General features: G+C 39.8%; 2 protein-coding genes across 5 annotated transcripts; both read right to left on the bottom strand.

Annotated features, from left to right (window-relative positions):
• Window positions 1–476: 476 nt before the first annotated feature.
• LOC308397148 (cholesterol 24-hydroxylase-like) lies at window positions 477–6460 on the bottom strand. The gene is made up of 15 exons (XM_080882915.1): window positions 5871–6460; window positions 5713–5790; window positions 5531–5612; window positions 5323–5396; window positions 4723–4809; window positions 4409–4547; window positions 4218–4328; window positions 3955–4117; window positions 3412–3477; window positions 1703–1775; window positions 1535–1619; window positions 1197–1307; window positions 934–1022; window positions 751–817; window positions 477–668 (listed from the first exon to the last, which is right to left on the bottom strand). The coding sequence occupies exons 1-15, from the start codon at window positions 6017–6019 to the stop codon at window positions 528–530; spliced, it is 1515 nt and encodes a 504-aa protein (XP_080739041.1). The 5' UTR covers window positions 6020–6460; the 3' UTR covers window positions 477–527.
• A 1767-nt stretch (window positions 6461–8227) lies between these two features.
• Window positions 8228–15398, bottom strand: LOC308397146 (cholesterol 24-hydroxylase-like). Of its 4 annotated transcripts, XM_080882912.1 has the most exons (5): window positions 13730–15398; window positions 12125–13514; window positions 9395–9483; window positions 9162–9228; window positions 8228–9074 (listed from the first exon to the last, which is right to left on the bottom strand). In XM_080882912.1, exons 2-5 carry the CDS (start codon window positions 12167–12169, stop codon window positions 8916–8918), a joined length of 360 nt encoding a protein of 119 aa, XP_080739038.1. In that variant the 5' UTR covers window positions 12170–13514; window positions 13730–15398; the 3' UTR covers window positions 8228–8915. The 4 variants fall into 4 exon arrangements, with proteins under 4 accessions (XP_080739038.1, XP_080739037.1, XP_080739036.1 ...); XM_080882911.1 differs by lacking the exons at window positions 8228–9074; window positions 9162–9228; window positions 9395–9483; window positions 12125–13514 and adding an exon at window positions 11747–11806; XM_080882910.1 differs by lacking the exons at window positions 8228–9074; window positions 9162–9228; window positions 9395–9483 and having other exon boundaries at window positions 12209–13459.
• Window positions 15399–20145: the final 4747 nt, after the last annotated feature.

Raw genomic sequence — 20145 nt, 5'->3', positions numbered from 1 at the left:
TTGCATGACAAGTTTTTAATGACTAAGTTGCAAAAATATGGCTAATGTAGCAAATGTGATACAATTTAAACACATGTGCAGATTATAATTTTATATATAAATATTTTTTAATACATGTAGTCTAAAGGTTCAACATACACTCCATTATCAGAAAAATAATGATTTCTGGCAGTTATTTCATGGTTCAGGTTTTAAAGGGCTGGTTTTGCTGGTGCCCGTGTCACTGCTGGCAGCATCATGAGTTAATGTTACAGGCATTAAAAGTCCTGTTGTAGTCATGAAAAAGCAATGACAGAGCTACATTAAAGTAAAGAGAATATTAAAGTCAGTGATCATCAAAAAGATATAAAACTGTATTCATTATCGTTTTTTTTATTTATTATTATAATAAAAATAGATTTATTATATCAAATTACAATCACATTAATGCTTTTAGATTTGTTTTTGTTTACATTAGTAAAGAGTAACCCATTTTTCTTCTATGGTCTACTACCACTTGTGTGATGTTGCCTTATTTTATTTTTTTTTTAATCCCTGTGAATCAAAGTGCACAACACTCCACTCTTTGGTCTGAGTGTGCCAGCATCCAGGATGTCAAAGGTCTGTCCCGGGACGAGAGTGAAGTCAAACCTCTGGAGCAGTTTGGCCATCACCACTTTAGCCTCCATCTAAAAAACACAACAGCGCCCACAGAGATGAGTCAGTGTGTTTATAGGTGAGCGGGTCTTCACATTATTTAGCCATTCTCACCTGAGCAAAGTTCTTTCCTAGGCACGCACGAGGACCGAGGGAAAAAGGGTAGTAGCAGTAATAAGGCCTTGTTGAACAGACAAGAGACAGCCTCAGTTACTGTGAACCATTTTTCTCATTAGGTAATAATGACCGAAAACAAGAATAAAACATGTCAGCATGGTGAAACAGTGTGTTTCTTACTTGGGAGCATCTGGGTGAAATCTGTCTGGATCAAATCTCAGTGGATCCTTGAAGAATCTCTCCAGTCTCCCACTCGCATAGGAGCTGAACTAAACATTAGAACAGTTTATTATTTCTCGATTCCAGGTAACTTTTTTTTTTTAAAGGACTTAAGCTGGTGGGGGGGCTGTTTGGGTTCTGTTTGAGTAAATGATTAGAAGCATACACACACCCATCTTCAAACCAAAAGGTATTAAAACATATTTAAAATCTTCACAACTTACAAGAGCAACAAATCCTCCAGGTATGTGGATCCCATCAATCACCATGTCTTCAGCAATATGACGAGATGTGCCCGGAGCTGTGGGGTACATTCTCAGAGTCTCTTTTAACACCTGGGGGAAGATTACAAGGAATACGTGTAATGTGTATGTGTTAGTCTGCATTTAACCCAGTGAAGCAGTGGGCAGCCACTGACTACTGAGCTATCCCTGCCTGTAAACTGGTCTTGTGTCATAACACACGAGATGCAGCCTTTGATTGTTAGTTGACAAACTTTGATTTTTAATCTCATGGATTCACACTAAAAACATTACCACAATTTTCAAATTGCCACATGTACCTGTGACAGGTAGACCAACTTGCCCAGGTCATCGTAGCTTATTTCACGTTTCATCCCAATAACATCGTCCACTTCTTTCTTCGCTCTGAGAAATGAGAAAACTCCATAAGAAACCAAAGTTCACTTGTTCTAATGGAAACTGATGTCTGCTATATTTTGAGTTCTTACCTTTCCAGTATATCAGGATGTCTTCCGAGTTCCATGATGCAAAACGCCAGCTGATTGGCTGTCGTTTCTTGGCCTGAAATAGCACAAATGCTTTAAAATCGAATCACAATACCACCTTAAAATGAACCAACTCACCCGAGCGTTTGTATTCTTAATATCGACACAAATCTTTTGATTGAAAAAATCAAGTGAAAGCAGTTCCAACAAACTATATATGAAGCACGCTGCTGTTTTTCAATTGCTTAGCAGTTTTGAAACTAGAGGTCAGTCAGCGTAAACAAGAACACTGGACATTCATGAGGAAAAGACCAAAGACACCATAAATACATGTCTATACAAAGACAACATAAACAATGTAGCTTTAAGGCACTGCAATACATTTGTCACTTTTGAGACCTAGAGACTATTAGTCTTTATGGACCAACTGGGTTCTGGACTTCATGACCAACAGGCCGCAGTCTGTGAGGATCCACAATGTCTCCTCATCTTCCATGCTCCTCAGCACTGGCTCCCCTCAGGGCTGTGTGCTAGGACTCCTCCTGTTCACGATTCTTACATATGACTGCTCACCAAACCACCCTGGCTGTCAAACTAAGGTTTGCGGATGCATCACAAACAACGATGAGACTGGCAACAGGAAGGAGGTGGAGCACTTGGAGGATTGGTGCAGGAAAAACACTCTGCTTAAATGGGAAGACCACCAAGGACATTATTGTGGACTTCAGGAGGGACCTGTGTGTGTGTGTGTGTGTGTGTGTACTGTGTACTACAGTTGAAGTAGTACTCAGTACTCAGCTACAAGTACCTGGGTATGCACCTGGAAAAACAACACTTCCTGTCTGATCAGGAAGGCACACCAGAGGCTCTGCTTCCTGAGGCGGTTGAGGTGTGAGAGACTTGAGCTCAGTCCACATCTCCTTTTACAGAAGTGCGGTGGAGAGTGTTCTGTGCTCCGGCATCAACGTGTGGCACAGAAACTGCACTGTGGCAGAGAGGAAAACTACAGAGGGAGGTGAAGGCTGCACAGAGTTGTCAGAGGCAGCCTACCAACCATCACAGAAATATACACCTGATGCAGGAAGAGGGGCACCTGTATCATGAAGGACCCCACTCACCCAGCACACTCTTTGTCCCACTCCCTCAGGCAGGAGGCTGAGGAGCATTACATGCAAAACCTCCAGACTGAGAACAGGCTTCATTCCAGAAGCTGTGAGACTTCTCGGTACATAATGGACGAGAAACTGCAACTGTAGCGCCTTAATCACTACGGATACTTTGCTGCTAAAATATTTATATCTATACTCCATACTGTTACTCAGGTTGCTGCACTTCTCTTACTTGTATAGTTTACTAGTATTTGATACCATTTTATTACTTGTTAATGGAAAACCGGGACCGTGGGTACATAAAATCGTTGCAACTAATGTAAACATGCGATGAGAATGACAACGCTTCCTTGAATTTCCATCTTTTATATACAGTCTTTTGTAATGTACACAGCTCATTTAGTCAGTAATTTATGTTCGTGTGCATTATATGCATGTTGTGAATAACTGGAGCAAAACTTGCCAATAAATACAATTATATAAAAATTCACACTAAAGATTGTGACCATGACGTAACTATGCGAGCTGCAGGAGCCCGTCACTGGAGGAGGGACGGGTCTGTCACACAGCATTTTAAACATTAAAGCTGAAATAGAAACTCACCAGCAATGATGAATGTCACCAAATTGTCCAACATAAACTGGTCATCTTCCTCAGTCATGCTTTTCTCTGAAATAAGAACATTGACATGTTAATTAATATTTGATTTCTTTGTCTGTCCTGTACTTACCCCGCATTTTAAAATTATCAGTCAGGTATTTATATTCTGCCTCCATTCATAAACAAAAACCTCCATGGCTAATACGATGGTAGGATGATAAATATTTAATTTATTGCATATTTTAGAGATTCTTTTGTTCCAGCAGCTGAAATACTACTACTAGTAAACTTACTAAGAATTAAGAATAACTGAGTAAGTGATTAAGCAAACAAACAAAAACACAAGAGCTACTGCAGCAGGCTGCCATGCAGCATGGCGCCGTCCCTCACGCTGACAATGCGATGTCTTTTCATTCATCTTCATTGTATTTCTTTACTCTTTGTGTAATATTGATAGCAGTTTAAAATCTGTTCTTTCCCACCACAAAGAATCTATAATATCGCTCTTATCCAGTCTAATCAAATGTCAGATTTAGGGGCTACAACCTTGGTTGGCAGTTTTGATGATTTGTGTCAGGATGTCCTTGGGAACCTCGTCACCGTTTTCAATGGCGATCTTCCTCTCGTGGATCCACTGAGCTCCAGTTGTACGGAGCAGGCGGCACGCTTCCCTCACCTCATTAATATATGATCTGTTCTTTGGATTGAACTGGAATTGCAGATTGAACAATTTAACATGTCACACTGTTAACAAGGCTTTTGTCAAACATACTTCATACTAAACAAAAAAGAATCTACATCTCAAATACCTCAAAAAATATGTCTCTAATATAGGTAACCATTCCTTTCAGACATGTCTCAATGGCTTTAGGGAAAGGTGAACTATTCTTCAAGAGGTCCAAGTCCACCCCAAAGGCAACCTGAAATTTATCAAGAAAAAATATATAAGTATACACACACTCACCCTGTAGAAACTGTAAAATTGACTGTAATATAAAACCTTAGCAATAACATCCAGAGTGACACAGTTGACAAGATGGAGCATATTAGCTTCTGTTTTATTGTCAGCAAGCTCTGCAAGTTTATCCATCAGTTTCTCTGCCCTCTCATTGAAGGTTCCCATTAGACCTCTCAGATACCTGGAAGTAATGATAGCTTTAGACAGAGAAGCAGCACATCCAGGACATCCCAACAAACCATCACAGAAATTCATTAAAGGATAATGTTCAACAGAAAAAAGGGAAATGTTTCCAACCCTGAACAAGTGGTTAATCAAGGAGACCGTTGTGTGTTTTTGTGATAACTGAAACTCACAGGCTGCTGAACGCAGGGTCCATGATGCGGCGCTGTTTGTACCACTGCTCATGATCCCGTGCTGTTACCAGCCCATTGCCTAAGAGCCTTCAAAGAAGACAGTTGACAAAATACTTTTTCACAAATTTGAAAAAAAATAAGGGTTTAAACAGTTTGGATTTGTCAGCTGATTTTTACTTTGTTAAACTGAGATTACAGGATAGTATTATATCCGTTTTAATCTTAGTAAAAGGAATTGAACCACAGCATCACAAAGCTCACGTCTACCACTAAATATTGGTAAATGAACGCAAGTCGCACACTGGTATCTGCTCATATCAGCCTTACCAAACTCAAAAAAGTGCGTGTGGTGGTGGGGGGGGGGGGGGGGGGGGGGGGGGTTAGCGTGTTATTTACCCTGGACAGGTCACCATCCTGTTAATCTAACCTGTGCTCAGACAGAACCCAAGCAAACACATGGAGAACATGCAACCCCCACGCAGAAAGGCCGGGACAGATGTTGGATTTAAACCCAGGTCTTTATTACTAACTCTGCTTTTGAATTAGTGCATCCTTATAAAAATTAAAAGCGAATGAAGCAGACTGATAAGTCAGTGTTACCTCTGACCAAACAGGTTGGAAAGTCTCTTGTAAGAAAATGCATCCTTGGAGTACTTTGAGGACATCAAGATTACCTGAAGCCAGAAGCAAAACGACAGAAAAGCATTTAACAGAAAGAGGACTTCGTGCCAATTTTATCGAGAGTTATGCTTTTTGATACAAAACAAACTTCATTATTTCACACTCTGAAGTTAACTGAGGGATTTACCTTTGTTGCTTCTGGATATGACACAGACACTAGAACATAATGAAGAGCATTTATCCTGCACACAGGCCCATACTCCTCTGCCCTGTAAACGACATGCTGTCATTTAAATGATACACTTAAACATCATTGACACTGAAATGCTATTTTCAACTGCACAAAAACATAGTTTGTACTTAACTTACCACTCTAGGAATTGTTCATGTACATTTCCACCATTTTTTAATATCCTTGAAAACGTTGGTGAATGTCCGAGGAGAAAACTGGGGAGAAGAGCTTTAAATTAACAAGATCAGTCGCACATAATGTCAGCACAAGTGTTTTACCCAACAACTTTACCTACCTGTCCCTCGGTGGGCCGGGTACGTGGTCATATTTCATATGAATGTGTTTTACGTACAAGCAGTATGCAAGAAACGCAACGATAAGCAGAAAGAAGAGAAATGTAAGAGCCTGAAGTGCCAAAGTCAGAAGTGTGCTGAAAACTGCCATCCTGATGGTTGTCCTTTCTGTTAGGAAGTCCGCTGCAGATAACGCCGCAAAAGGTCCCACAAGGCGACACAAAGGGGCCTCAGGGGGTCACAAGCTGATGTACTCTTAGTAGGAAGGTTGTGTCAAGAAGGGCATCCAGCGTAAAATCTGTGCCAAAATCAAACATGCAGATCCACCCACTGCTGCGTAAACAATGAGCTGTTCATCAAGCACTCCAAGACTAGCAGTTAATGCAACACTTGATCATTGCACTGTGGCACAAGGTCAGGTAACTTTCAAGGATATAAATCACTCATTCAGAAAATAGAAACCACTTTTTTTCCCTCAAAATGAGGAAGTAGGATATTTAAACATGTACTCTAATTAATTCCTTGCTAAAGCACACTTCAAGCAGGACAGTGTACAGAGACACACCGAATGATCAAAGCTGTCAAATTACTTCTTCTTCCTCTCAGCTCCAACAATAGCTGTGCTCTGGTGCTCAAACAAATAGTACTGCACCTCTGATTGTGTCTCCATGTCACCTGCTATGGAATAAATGGAAGTGGGAACAGGTGCGCTGGAGAGGCAACAGAAAGACAACCCCCACAATGGGTGAAGGATACAGTCCATTTCTCTCTCCTCATCTTTCCTGACTGACTTTTCTCTAGTTTTAGGGTCCTCGTCACTACACTAGGGCATGCTCCTGCAACACAGCAGTAAATGCATTTGAAATGAGCCATTCTCACAATGTGTGCTTCCCACTGGGCCGACAACTGTAGATAATAGTGTTTTTCCATGGCCTGATGGAGCGTGTTCTTAACCTGTGTGACGTCATCTAGCTCATCCTGTTAAAAGGAATATATCAATTTAAGAAAAGCGCATACATGCCTGCCTAAAAAAGTAGAAAATTATAGCATTTACAGTTTTCATTTTATTTTTTGCACCCCTGGTCCTCTCCATTTCTCTCATTCCTTCTGCAAGTCTCTCCATTCCCTCAGCCTTTGCCCAGAAACCCACCATCAAAGTACTTGTTTATAGTTTAGGCCAAGTTAAAAAAAAAGAAGAAGAAGAAAAGTAGCAGTTCTCCATCACGCTGGTTACTTCAGGGGTCTCAAGACTGACTCAGAGGGATTCAGGGTTCAAAACTCATTTTACTGTCATTCAGCACTACCTCAGGAAAGCGATGCAGAACAAAAATATGTGGCATGAGCTCAAATAAAAACACAAAAAACCTCATTGCAATGTTTAAAAAGAGGCAAGTGTGAGACATAAATAAATGTAAAATAACAAAAAACAGTGCTGCATATTTGAAAACACAAATAAAAATGATTCAATTATTGCACAAGAGAGCCGATGAGCTGATTGCACTGGAAATTCCTTCTTGACAGATTTGTAGAGTATAATAATCTACAAAATAGCAGCTGTTTGAGCTGTGCAACAGTCTGATGGTGGTTGCAAAGAAGCTTCCACAGAACTGCAATGACCTGCACCTCTACGTTACTGTCTGCCTGAAAGCAGGAGTGAGAACAGACCGTGGTCGGGGTGTGAGGTGTCCCTGATAAGGTTTTTGCAGCGTTGTTGGGCCAGGCCCTAAATAGATGGCAGGGTGGCTCCACTTGTCCTCGTTCTCATGCTAGAGATATGCTGCTTGTCAGCACACTCTCAGCGGTGCCTCTTTAGGAGGTGGTGAGAACATCTGGACTCAGATGTGACCTTTTCAGCCTTTCTTGATCAGTGAGGTGGTGTGCAGGGACAGACCATACATCACATCAACTCCCAGGAAGTTCATGTGCTCCATGCTCTCTGCTGCGGTGTCGTTGATGTAGAGCAGTCTGAACGAGGGGTTTCTTCCTGTAGTCAGTCACCAGTTTCTTGGTTTCATTCACATTCAGGAGAAAGTTGTTGTTGCTGATCCACACTGTGAAAAGCTCCACTATCTCTCATCGCTGTCCTGGATCAGACCCACGGCTGTTGTATTCACAGTATACAAAAATCTGTGGAACAATCGTGTCATCATGTCAAGGCTATAGTCACTTAAGCAGGTGACTGAGGGTTTCTTTGGCGCTGGGATGATGTGATTTGTAGCAGGATGGCACAGCATCTTGGAAGCATGCAGACTTAAACAAAAAAAAATTCTGTGGGATCTCAAAATTTATTTTCATTTTCATAACATGCAGCACTTTTATGAAAATCTTGGATGCTATGCAGGCACAAAAGGTTCCTTTGCTCACTGGTTATTAAAAAAAGTCACATCAAACTATGTGATGATTTTGTGCAAGATTAAAATGCTAAGTGCAAACGTTATTATACCAGCACTCCCCATGATGTTACCATATATATTATCATAATGAAGACATAAGCATGATTACATTCATTTCATATGAATTTACAGTGTAGTTCATACATGACACAATTTTTTCTTTAAATTCTTTTTTTTTTTTTTTAAATCACAAGTTTTAGACAGGAATAAAAATCAAATCAGTTTTACCCTTTAAACCAGAGGTGTCAAACATGAGGCCCGGGGGCCAAATTGGCCCACGGCCATTAATATTACGGCAATGAAATTCAGTAGTAAGTAAACAATTTAAGGACAGAAAAGTTTCTATTTTTCAACATCTACTACAGAAAGTTTAGGGTTTTTGTTATTGTAAAAACAAAAACAGCAACAAAAACAAAAAGTCCTCAGTAAAATAAAATTTTAAAAAGAGAAAATCCATTCTGTTCTTGACAAGGATCTTCTTACACATTTATTTCTACAATTTAGACTCAAAGAGTTGTGCTGATTTCAGTTACTAAAGAAGCATTTCTAAATCATGTAGCAAAACTGAGACATAGTGTTGAAGCTGTACTTTCTTTTTCCCTATATTAATATATCTCAGGGACCAAAAATAGACCACTTTTTATGTAAAGTCCTTTAAGATCCTTTATTTTTGTAATCCCTGTGACTCAAAGTGCACAACACTTCACTCTTTGGTCTGAGTGTGCCAGCATCCAGGATGTCAAAGGTCTGTCCCGGGACGAGAGTGAAGTCAAACCTCTGGAGCAGTTTGGCCATCACCACTTTAGCCTCCATCTAAAAAACACAACAGCGCCCACAGAGATGAGTCAGTGTGTTTATAGGTGAGCGGGTCTTCATGTTGACTTACGCTGTCATCCTCACCTGAGCAAAGTTCTGTCCCAGACACGAGCGAGGACCGAGGGCAAAGGGGTAGTAGCAGTAATAAGGCCTTGTTGAACAGACGAGAGACAGCCTCAGTTACTGTGAACCGTTTCACTCATTTAGTCTGAGATAATAAAGTGTGTGCAAATATTAAACATAATGTTTAATGTTTAAACATTATGTTTAAACATTAAACACACTGTTTCAGCATGGTGAAACAGTGTGTTTCTTACTTGGGAGCATCTGGGTGAAATCTCTCTGGATCAAATCTCAGTGGATCCTTGAAGAATCTCTCCAGTCTCCCGCTCACATAGGAGTTGAACTAAATATGAGAAGATTTAATTTTACATTTTAACCATAAATGTATTTGTAATTGCTTGAATAAGACCTCATTTTTTATCATCATCATCATCATTTATTTATTTATATAGCACTTTAAAAACACACCTGGTAGACCAAAGTGCTGTACACTACTAATATGCACATAATAATAAAACCAAACATAGCAATAAAGTTAAAAAACAATAAAAATGTCAGTTACCCACGGAGTTAAAAGCCAGGGAATAAAAATAGGTTTTTAATAAAGACTTAAAAACTGGCACTGATGCAGCCTGTCTAATATGGAGAGGAAGGTTATTCCAAAGCATCGGCGCGGCAACAGAGAACGCTCGGTCTCCTCTAAGTTTCAGCCGTGACTTTGGGACCGAAAGCAGCAACTGCTCAGCTGACCGAAGGGAACGAGTGGGGACGTGGGGCTTCAACAAGTCAGACAAATAAACAGGTGCCAGACCATTTAGAGATTTAAAAGCCAATAAAAGGACTTTAAAACGGATCCTGAATTCAATTGGAAGCCAGTGTAAAGAGGCCAAAATCGGAGTGATGTGATCAAATTTTCTTCTGCCAGTTAAAAATCGTGCCGCAGCATTTTGCACTAATTGCAAGCGTGACAAAGTGCCCTGCCCAACCCCTGTTAAAAGAGAATTACAATAATCTAAACGTGAGGTAATAAAGGCATGAATAACGCTTTCCAAGTCACGCTTGGAAAGAAAGGGCTTAACCTTTGATAAACGTCTGAGGTGATAAAATGCTGATTTTACCACCCCGTTTACATGGTCATCAAAGGTGAGTGCAGAATCAATTTTAACTCCGAGATTTGTGATCGAACTCTTTAGTTGGGAAGTCAAAGCTGCAAGATCAACATCCAGAGTATGAGAAGAACGATTTGGGCCAAATAAAATTGCTTCTGTCTTCCGATCATTAAAATTTAAAAAGTTTTTTGCCATCCATGCTTTGACATCAGTAAGGCAGTCAAGCAGAGGTCCAGTTGGGAGACTATCAGAATGACTAAAAGGTAAATAGAGCTGGCAGTCATCTGCGTATAGATGGAATGGCACTTTATACTTTCGGAAAATCGCGCCAAGAGGCAAGAGGTACAATGAAAACAATAACGGCCCAAGAATAGATCCCTGTGGAACACCCCAAAGCCACAGAGGATGAAGCCGACCCCAACTTAACACAAAATGTCCTATTTAAAAGATAGGACTTTAACCACAAAAGTGCCGAACCAGTAATTCCCACACAGTGCTGTAAGTGGGAGATCAGCAAATCGTGATCCACAGTGTCAAATGCAGCTGTCATGTCCAACAAGACCAGCACTGCATATTTACCACGGTCTGTCGCTATCAGGATGTCATTCATAACTTTTACGAGGGCTGTCTCCGTGCTGTGGAATGGCTTAAAGCCGGACTGAAAGATTTCTGACAATTTAGAGTCATTCAAGTAGTCCATCAACTGAGTATAAACAATCCTTTCCAGAATCTTACTAAGAAAGGGAAGCTTAGAGATGGGTCTAAAATTTGATATGACTGAACTGTCTAAGCCTGGTTTCTTAAGTAAAGGATGTATGACTGCATGCTTAAATTCCCTAGGTACTTGACCAGACAAAAGACTAGTATTAATTTTATGTTTTTCTGACAACTTTGTGACAGTTTATACATACACTACCAGTCAAAGGTTTGGACACTTTTCTTATTCAATGTTTTTTTCTGTTTTTTTCATGAGTATTTACATTGCAGATTTTCACTGAACGCATTAAAACTTTGAATGAACTCATATGGAATTATGTAATAAACAAAAAAGTGCGAAAGAACTCAAAACATGTTTTATATTTTAGATTCTTCCAAATAGCCACCCTTTGCACTCTTGGCATTCTCTCGATGAGCTTCTTGAAGTCATCGCCTGAAATGTTTTTCCAACAGTCTTGAAGGAGTTCCCAGAGATGCTGAGCACTTGTTGACTCTCTTGCCTTCACTCTGCGGTCCATCTCATCCCAAACCATCTCCATTGGTCAGGTGACTGTGGAGGCCAGGCCATCTGACGCAGCCCTCCATCCCTCTCCTTCTTGGTCAAACAGCCCTTACACAGCCTGGAGGTGTGTTTGGGGTCATTGTCCTGTTGAAAAATAAATGATGGTCCAACTAAACAAAAACTGGATGGGATGGCATGGCACTGCAGGATGCTGTGTTAGCCATGCTGGTTCAGTGTGCCTCCAATTTAGAATACTAAATTGAGACTCTTGGTCTTTCCTGGTGCGCTCCTCAAGTGAGCCAGTTTCATTGTAGCGCTTGATGGTTTCTGTGAATGCACTTGGGGACACATTCAAAGTTTTAGCAATTTTCCGGACTGACTGACAGACTTTCTTTACTTAGAATTCATATAATGGCGAGAACCAATCAGCTAACAGGTGACTACATCATGAAGCTTATTGAGAGAAGGCCAAGAGTTTACAGCGCTGTCAACAAAGTTAACAGTGGCTACTTTCAGGAATCTATAAAACATATTTAGAGTTAATTATCTTTTTTTCTTCGCTACATAACTCCATATATCTTGCTTCATATATTTGTTGTCTTTAGTATGTAGTTATCATTTAGACTTACAAACATATTAAAAAGAAAATGACTCACAACAACGCTAAATCCCCCGGGTATGTGGATACTGTCAATCACCATGTCTTCAGCAACATCACGAGACGTGCCTGGAGCTGGGGGGTAAATTCTTAGAGTCTCTTTTAACACCTGAAGGAAGGTTACAATGAGAAGTGCACACTTTGGGTGAGTTATTAAAATAAATAAATGAATAACTAAATTTACCACATGTACCTGTGACCAGTGTTGCCACAGTTACTTTGAAAAAGTAATATATTACGGACTACTGATTACTCCTTCCAAAAGTAACTTAGTTACTTTACTGATTACTTTATTTTTTAAAGTAACTAAGTTAGATTACTAGTTACTTTATTAGTTACTTTCAGAAGCTGCCAATAACACTCCCCACTGCCTCAACATAAAAACATCAACCGATTTTGCCAATACTCACTTTATTGGAAGTGTATTTTAACAGTAATGTCAACAATATATCTCCTGACATTTGAAGTTGAACTTAAAACTTTTTTCCTGACAGAAATACTTGTTTGTATGAAAATAAAGACAGTCTTGTTACTTCACTTAACATAAATACTTTTTATAAAAAAACAAACAAACAAACAAAGAGTCTTTCTTGACTTCCCTTAAGATACTTTTTATACCATCCACATGTAAGCACTATTGTCCGCTTTTGTAACTTTGGACTAATCTTATGAAAAAAAAAAAAAAAGAGACTGCAGGTCCAACTTAAATTGCCTTACTTCCTTGCAGGTAATTGTTTTAAGTTAATCAACTTGAAAACTTTAATAAGTTTATTAAGTGACTTTGATAAACTTAATTCAATTACTTGTAAATAGTTATTTAAATTGGATTCCCCATTCTCTGTTTTTTCAGTATATGTTGTCATCGCATGTTATGGGGGAAACAGTAGAGTGGAGCGAGTAAACCAGTGGTTGTACCTCATTAACAGAAGCTTCTCAAACCTTTTGTCAGAAAGTCGATTTCTTTTAGGCGTGAGCACCAAACCTCCCAGACTAAAAAGTCGCTCCACAGGAGCACTTGATGGGGTTGGAGTGTTATACTTTAAAAAAATTGTCTTTATGCTTGAAAATTTATGCAGAATCTGAAGGTCGTAGCCTGACATCAGGTAGTCCATGACTTCTTTTTCTGCAGAATAGGTCTCCTCCTCTGGCTCTGCCTCAAAAGTGAAAAAGTCCATCTCACCTTGGCTGCTAGATGTAGTAGCACTGGGCACACTGGCAGGGTTTTTTGCCAGAGGAGCAGTGGTGCAACACTCTGCTGTCAGAAGCTGTTTTACTCGCTCCCTCCTTCCTGCATCTCTCAGCCATCGGAGTTTGAATTTTGGACAACTGGCAGCTGCAAGAAGGGCATCTTTGTCATCCAGCACACCGGCGAAACGAGTCTGAATAGCCTAAAAAACATAATTGATATTTTTATGCCTATGTTATTGAATTATTTGCAAACCATGCCTAATATGAGATCAGTATTATGGATTAATTTTGTTTTAGGTTACTTGTAAACATTTTAATTGTTTTAATCTTATTTTTCAATGATAATTAATATTCTGTTCCATGTTTGTGAATTGTATGAAGCAAAAAATCTGACTAATTTCAAGATAGAGCGTACCTGTACAATGGCATCTGGAAGGCCTGCAGTCATCCTGGAGAGGTCATCTTTCACAGCCTGGGTCTTCTGCATCAGAACTTCAAGTGTTGGTAGTAAAGTTCCATATGGACAGTCGCCTTGTAAAATGTCCAGTGCTGCAGTCAGAGGTTTCATGGCCATGCAGTACTCATGCAGGAACTGGTATTCTTGATCTTTGAAGCACTTCAGTCCTAGCTTTGTGCACAGAGTATTCAGCTCACCCATGGGGATTTCTGCAATTCTCTTTACAGCATCAAAAAAGGAATTCCACCTTGTGGATGTTGGTATTAGGAGCTTTCTTTTGCTGATTTCTTCCACTGTTTCTGATGCAAGTGTAGATCTACTCGATTTGGTCCAAAGAGCTGTGCATTTTGCTGTGCTGCTCCTATACACAGCCCTGCTCTCTGCATTGGTTGTTAAATGTTTCTCCACATCACGTGTGCAAATTATGTTGATGGTGTGCGAAGCACACCTGCGGTGCGGGGGAAGAGACAGCTGACCATCACTTTCATTCTCAGCCGAGAGGATTTCTGACAGATCAGAAAAAGTGACATCATCGTCTTTGGGGCTGGACTCTTCCTCCTCCGTCTCATCATCGGACTCCGTGACAGGATGATAAACTTGAAACGCCTTAACAAAGTTGGATCCATTATCAGTAACTGTTGCAACTACTTTGTTGAGTAATCCATAAGAGGAGTGGATGTTTTCGATTTCTGTACCAATGACATCATACGTGTGTCTACCACGAATTCGCCTACATGCTAATGCAACCTTGTGACGCTCTAATGTGGTTCTACTGATCCAGTGGAGCGTTACTCCCATATAGCTTCTGTTGTTAGCAGTCCAAATATCCGCAGTAGTTGAAACAAAGTCAATCTCATTCAGTGTGGCCTTCAAATTTCTCTCCATTTCTGTAAACTCCTTCTCCAAGTAAGAAGTAAAAGTCGTTCGGTGAGGCAGCTCGGCATTAACAGAAGTAGGGATCTTTTTTATTATGGCACGAAACGAGGGCGAGTCAACAGTGTTTATAGGTAGCATTTCTTCTACAATATACTGCGCGACCAACTTCTTCAATTCTTCATCACTTACTGGTTTTGCACCAAAGTCCAACTTTTGTTGTTTGGGGGGTGTAGGACCTTCTGCGGAAGTCACGGCTCTCTGCTTCGGACCACTTGGTGGGACTCTCTCTGTGAGTTTGACTGTGCTGTGCTGCGACTCCAAATGTTTCTTTAAGTTTGACGTAGTGTTTTTGAAGGTAGATAACACTTTTTCGCCAACACAGAGTGTACAACGAACCTTAATATTTAAATCTTTAGTTGACAGAAACTCAAAATAGTGACCATATTTCCAGCTAAAGAACGAACATCTCTCTCCCTCCATTGTTGTTTACACTTTTTTACGTCGCTGGCTGCTTGTGAGCGGGAAACGTGACCTGTCGCTTATGTGACGTTTCACGACACGTATGCGTTTGTCATCCGCTGAGACGAAAAGAAAAAACCAAATCTTTTTGCTTAAAAAAAAATAGTAACGCACAGTGGTTTGGACAAGTAACTTTAATCTGACTACTGTTATGGAAATAGTAACGCGTTAGATTAGTCGTTACTGAAAAAGGGGTCATATTCGGAGTAACGCGTTACTAAGCAACGCGTTACCGGCATCACTGCCTGTGACAGGTAGACCAGCTCTCCTAAGTCGTCATAGCTTATGTCACGTTTCATCCCAATGACATCATCGACCTCTTTCTTTGCTCTAAGAAATAAAAATATAATTTAGAAAACCAAAAATTCACTCTATATATTACACAGTTATAACTGCAGAAATATTACCTTAGTCATCTTTAGAGGTTAACACAGGTCATAGGAGTAAATATGTAGAAACAGATGTAAAACTACATTTTTTATAGAGAAAAATGCACATCTACATAAATGTCTGTGGGCTTGAGATTTATATAATCTCAGGATTGGGAATATTTTTGATGTTTGATATTTTGATGGATCAAATTAGAAGAAGTTGTTTTCACACAACGGGTTGACAGTCAGATCTGAGGCACACACTGATTGTAAGAACTGGATCTATCAGACTGACTGTACAACAAGTGTGTCACGGCAAGAAGCTTTCTGAAGATCTCAAAGACTTTTGTTTAAGTCTTCTTTACTTGTAGGACCTTATAGGTTCAGTCAGATCATGTTTCAGGTTATATTCATGCAAAAATATAGAAAATTGTAAACAGAAAGTGTAAATTGTTGAGTTCTGTTTGACTTCTTACTTCTCTAGTATTTCAGGATGTCTTCCAAGCGCCATGATGCAAAAACCCAGTTGATTGGCTGTTGTTTCTTGGCCTAAAATGTTGCCAGTTTGTCAATAATGCGTCATGTAACAAAAATAAATCATACGTTTCTTTTTCTTGATTGCTATTTTATTCATTTGCAAATGTTATCGTCCTTGTCACAAACAAAGTTTGAAAAGAGTATGTGGCGGAGCGTGGTCTGTGGCGCGGCTATGGGGAAGGCGGACACACCTGAGTGCCATCAGCTCATAACACCTCAACTGCATTTAAGTCTGGACTGGTGTCTTGGGTGAGTTGTTGTTGGTGTGTTTGGCTGACAGCTTAAAAGCTGCATCCGAGTTGTAAATGACAACCGAAATAAAGAAGAAATGCTGAAAAGTGTTGAAACGTGGTCAGGTCTGTCATGCATCTTTTACAGAGTAATAAATATATATACACATTTTTTTCTTTTGGGGGGGGGGAATTTGAGACAAACAGTCAGTAACCAGTGTTGGTCAAGTTACTTGAAAAAAGTAATCAGTAACTAATTACTGATTACTTCCCCCAAAAAAGTAATCCCGTTACTTTACTGATTACTTATTTTCAAAGGTAATTAATTACTTAGTTACTTAGTTACTTTTTAAAAACACGATTTGCAACCTGAATAGGTGATAAAGTGATAGATCTTTCAGCCCAATTCTACTTTTTCTACATAATCCATCATACAAAATGTAATCAAATGGAAAAGTCTCTTTTTAAAACTTGTTTTATTAGTTTTAATCTTTTAACTTTATGCATCAAGCAAAAATTTAATTATCTGCAACATTCTCTGACTGGAAGAAATTTGTTTAACATTTAAACCTATTTTCTGCACATTCCAGCACATAAAATAATTTGTGTTTACACTCAGTCTTTCAAATAGATGCAAGTAAAACACAGCAGAAAATAAATAAAGTCAAAGACTCAGCGGTCCTGTTGCTCTATTTTCACCTGTAAAGCAGGAGTGGGGTAGGCGGAGGTTTACCCTGGTGCAGGTGGGCCGCAGCGGTCAGTGGAAGAATCCGCGAGTTTCTCTGTGAGTTTCCCATTACGTCGTTGCGCACTCGGTGCTTGTTTGGAAGTTTAGGGGTTTTTTTCGCTGTAAAAAGAAGTTTTCTTCCCACACACTAATGTTTTTGTCACTTTTTATGGAATCAAACTCAAAGTAAGGTCAGTACTTCCACGCTTTAAACGCTGCACGCTCATACTCTCTCTGCACTCGATATATGATCCATTGTTGATGCACACAGCTGTTGCCACGAACGTCGCACTCGCTTACGTCAGTGTCATGAGACATTCTCGCAAAAAAAAATAAATCACGGTTTTAGTAACGCAGTAACGCAGCGTTCCTACGGGAAAGTAACGGTAATCTAATTACCGTTTTTGCAATAGTAATCCCTTACTTTACTCGTTACTTGAAAAAAGTAATCGGATTACAGTAACGCATTACAAGCAACGCGTTACTGCCCATCTCTGTCAGTAACACAGGAACTAGAGTTGTGTGACACAGTGTGTGTGTGCAGATATTATGCAGCCCCTCTGGATAAGAAAGGACAGTTTTGTCCATGCTAAGTGAACACGTGTTTGAACGGTGATATCAGGATGCTCTACAATTAACATTAAACTGCAGCACACAGCAGCAGGATACAAATTCACAGACAACAGTGGCCACATTGTGTAAAATTGAAAATAAAACACACTCTTCAGTGCAGTGAGCTTCGTCTGACGCTACAAAGGAGCTTCCAGCTGCATTTCACACATCAAAGCTGAAACAACAGAGACTCACCTGCAATGAAAAATGTCACAAAATTGTCCAGCATAAATTCTTCATCTTCTTCAGTCATGTTTTCCTCTGAAATGAGGAGAGAATGGACAGATACATCGATATTTAACTTCTCCTGGTTTCCAACATTACTTACAAACCACATGCACCGAACTGAGAAGGCATCAAAAACTGTGGGTCACATTTGTTCTATTCACTTTGTCTCGTCACAAAGAGAATAAAATATTGCTCTAGTCTAGTCTAATGTGAAATTTGGGGACTCCAACCTTGGCTTGCAGTTTTGATGATTTGTGTCAGGATGTCTTTGGGGACCTCGTCACCGTTTTGCATGGCGGCCTTTCTCTCACTGATCCACTTGGCTCCAGTTGTACGGAGCAGGCGGCACGCTTCCCTCACCTCATTAACATTTCGTCTGTTCTTTGGATTGTACTGGAATGGCAGACTGAAGGGTTTAGCCTGGCATCCTGATAACAATGTTGTTGGCAGACATACTTCATAACAACAAACACTGAAGTAATACCTCAAAAAATATGTCTCTAACATAGGTAACCATTCCTTTCAGACATGTCTCAATGGCTTTAGGGAAAGGTGAACTATTCTTCAAGAGGTCCAAGTCCACCCCGAAGGCAACCTGAAATATCAAGACACGGATGGACCTGCACTCACACTTACAACACGCTTAGAAACTTTTTAACAGTAAATTAAAACAAACGTAAAAGCTTGTGCCTTCATCAGAATTATGAAAAAAAACAACAAAAAAACCCCACGTTGCATCTGTAAAACTGACTATGATACCTTACTAATAACATCCAGAGTGACACAGTTGACAAGATGGAGCATATTAGCTTCTGTTTTATTGTCAGCAAGCTCTGCAAGTTTATCCATCAGTTTCTCTGCCCTCTCATTGAAGGTTCCCATTAGACCTCTCAGATACCTGGAAGTATGATAGCTTTAGACGGAGAAGCAGCACATCCAGGACATCCCAACAAACCATCACAGAAATTCATTAAAGGATAATGTTACACAGAAAAAAAAAAGGGAGATGTTTCCAACCCTGGACAAGTGGTTAATCATACAGACTGTTGTGTCTTTATGTGGCAACTATGAAACTCACAGGCTGCTGAACGCAGGGTCCATGATGCGTCGCTGTTTGTACCACTGCTCATGATCCCGTGCTGTTACCAGCCCATTTCCAAAGAACCTGAAAAGATATTGAGAAAATTAATAAAAATAGCAAAATATGATTGCAACACAAATGATTTTAACTCTGTAAAAGTCAGGAGCTCAACAGATTACATTGTCACACAGCAGGTTTTATTATTATCATAGTTAAATTGGTGCTAGCATGGCTACACAGCATGTTAAGTTACTGCTGAGTTGCATTTAGTTTGAACAGTAATGTATGGATACATAAATACAAACTACTTGTGGTCAGATGTTTACATATATTAATCATTGGCATGAATGTCAATTCATGTTTTAATGATTTCTTTGAACGTTTCTTTCTCTGGGGTGGAAAGACTGTGCAGTATATAACTGGCTTCACAAGTGTAAATTAATTTCACAGTGGGTCAAAATTATACAAACATCTTCAAATATCTACATACACTACTGTCATGATCCGGAGTTTGTGACTCCGTGTTTTGTTTTAGTAGTTATTATTATTCTGGGTTTTATTTTCATGTTCCTATGTGTTCCCCAGTCTGTGTGAAGTTTGTGTGTTGTGTCATTGCGTGTATGTGTTTCCTGTTTTATTTTGAAGGTCTGCGTCTTATGTGAGTGTTAGTATTTAGTATTTATTTATTTATTGTCATTGTCAAGAACAATGAAATTGCGTTTGGGGCTTCCATACAACCCAAAAAAAAAGAAGAAAATAATAAATACCCCTTAAAACCCAAGTGTACATATTTAACCCAGTGTGACTCCAATGCAATAAGACAATCCTTAGCAATAATGTTCGTAGAAATTCAGACAAAGACCTGAGAAACATGACAAAATACAACAATGCAACCCATTCAATATTATTGTACTGTGAGATATGATATCAGATATGATAGTTATCTATTTAAGAAAGGGGGGGGGGGGGCAGGAGGGGGAAGAGAATAAAGATATGATGCACCAATGCAGACCAGTTCATTGCTATTAAGAAGTTGGATATGGTTATTGTCCGTGAGAGGGGGGCAGAGAGTTCAGGAGCCTCACAGCCTGTGGATACAGGCTGTTGGCCAGTCTGGATGTTCTGGCCTGTATAGACCTGTACCTTCTCCCTGAGGGCAGCAGATGGAAAATGTGGCGCGCAGGGTGATGTTG

This window comes from Rhamphochromis sp. 'chilingali' (genome assembly GCF_963969265.1).
Source record: "Rhamphochromis sp. 'chilingali' genome assembly, chromosome: 5".
NCBI classification, from domain to species: domain Eukaryota; kingdom Metazoa; phylum Chordata; class Actinopteri; order Cichliformes; family Cichlidae; genus Rhamphochromis; species Rhamphochromis sp. 'chilingali'.
The sequence above is the reverse complement of the archived record's forward strand: the minus strand, read 5'-3'. Positions and strand labels throughout refer to the sequence as shown.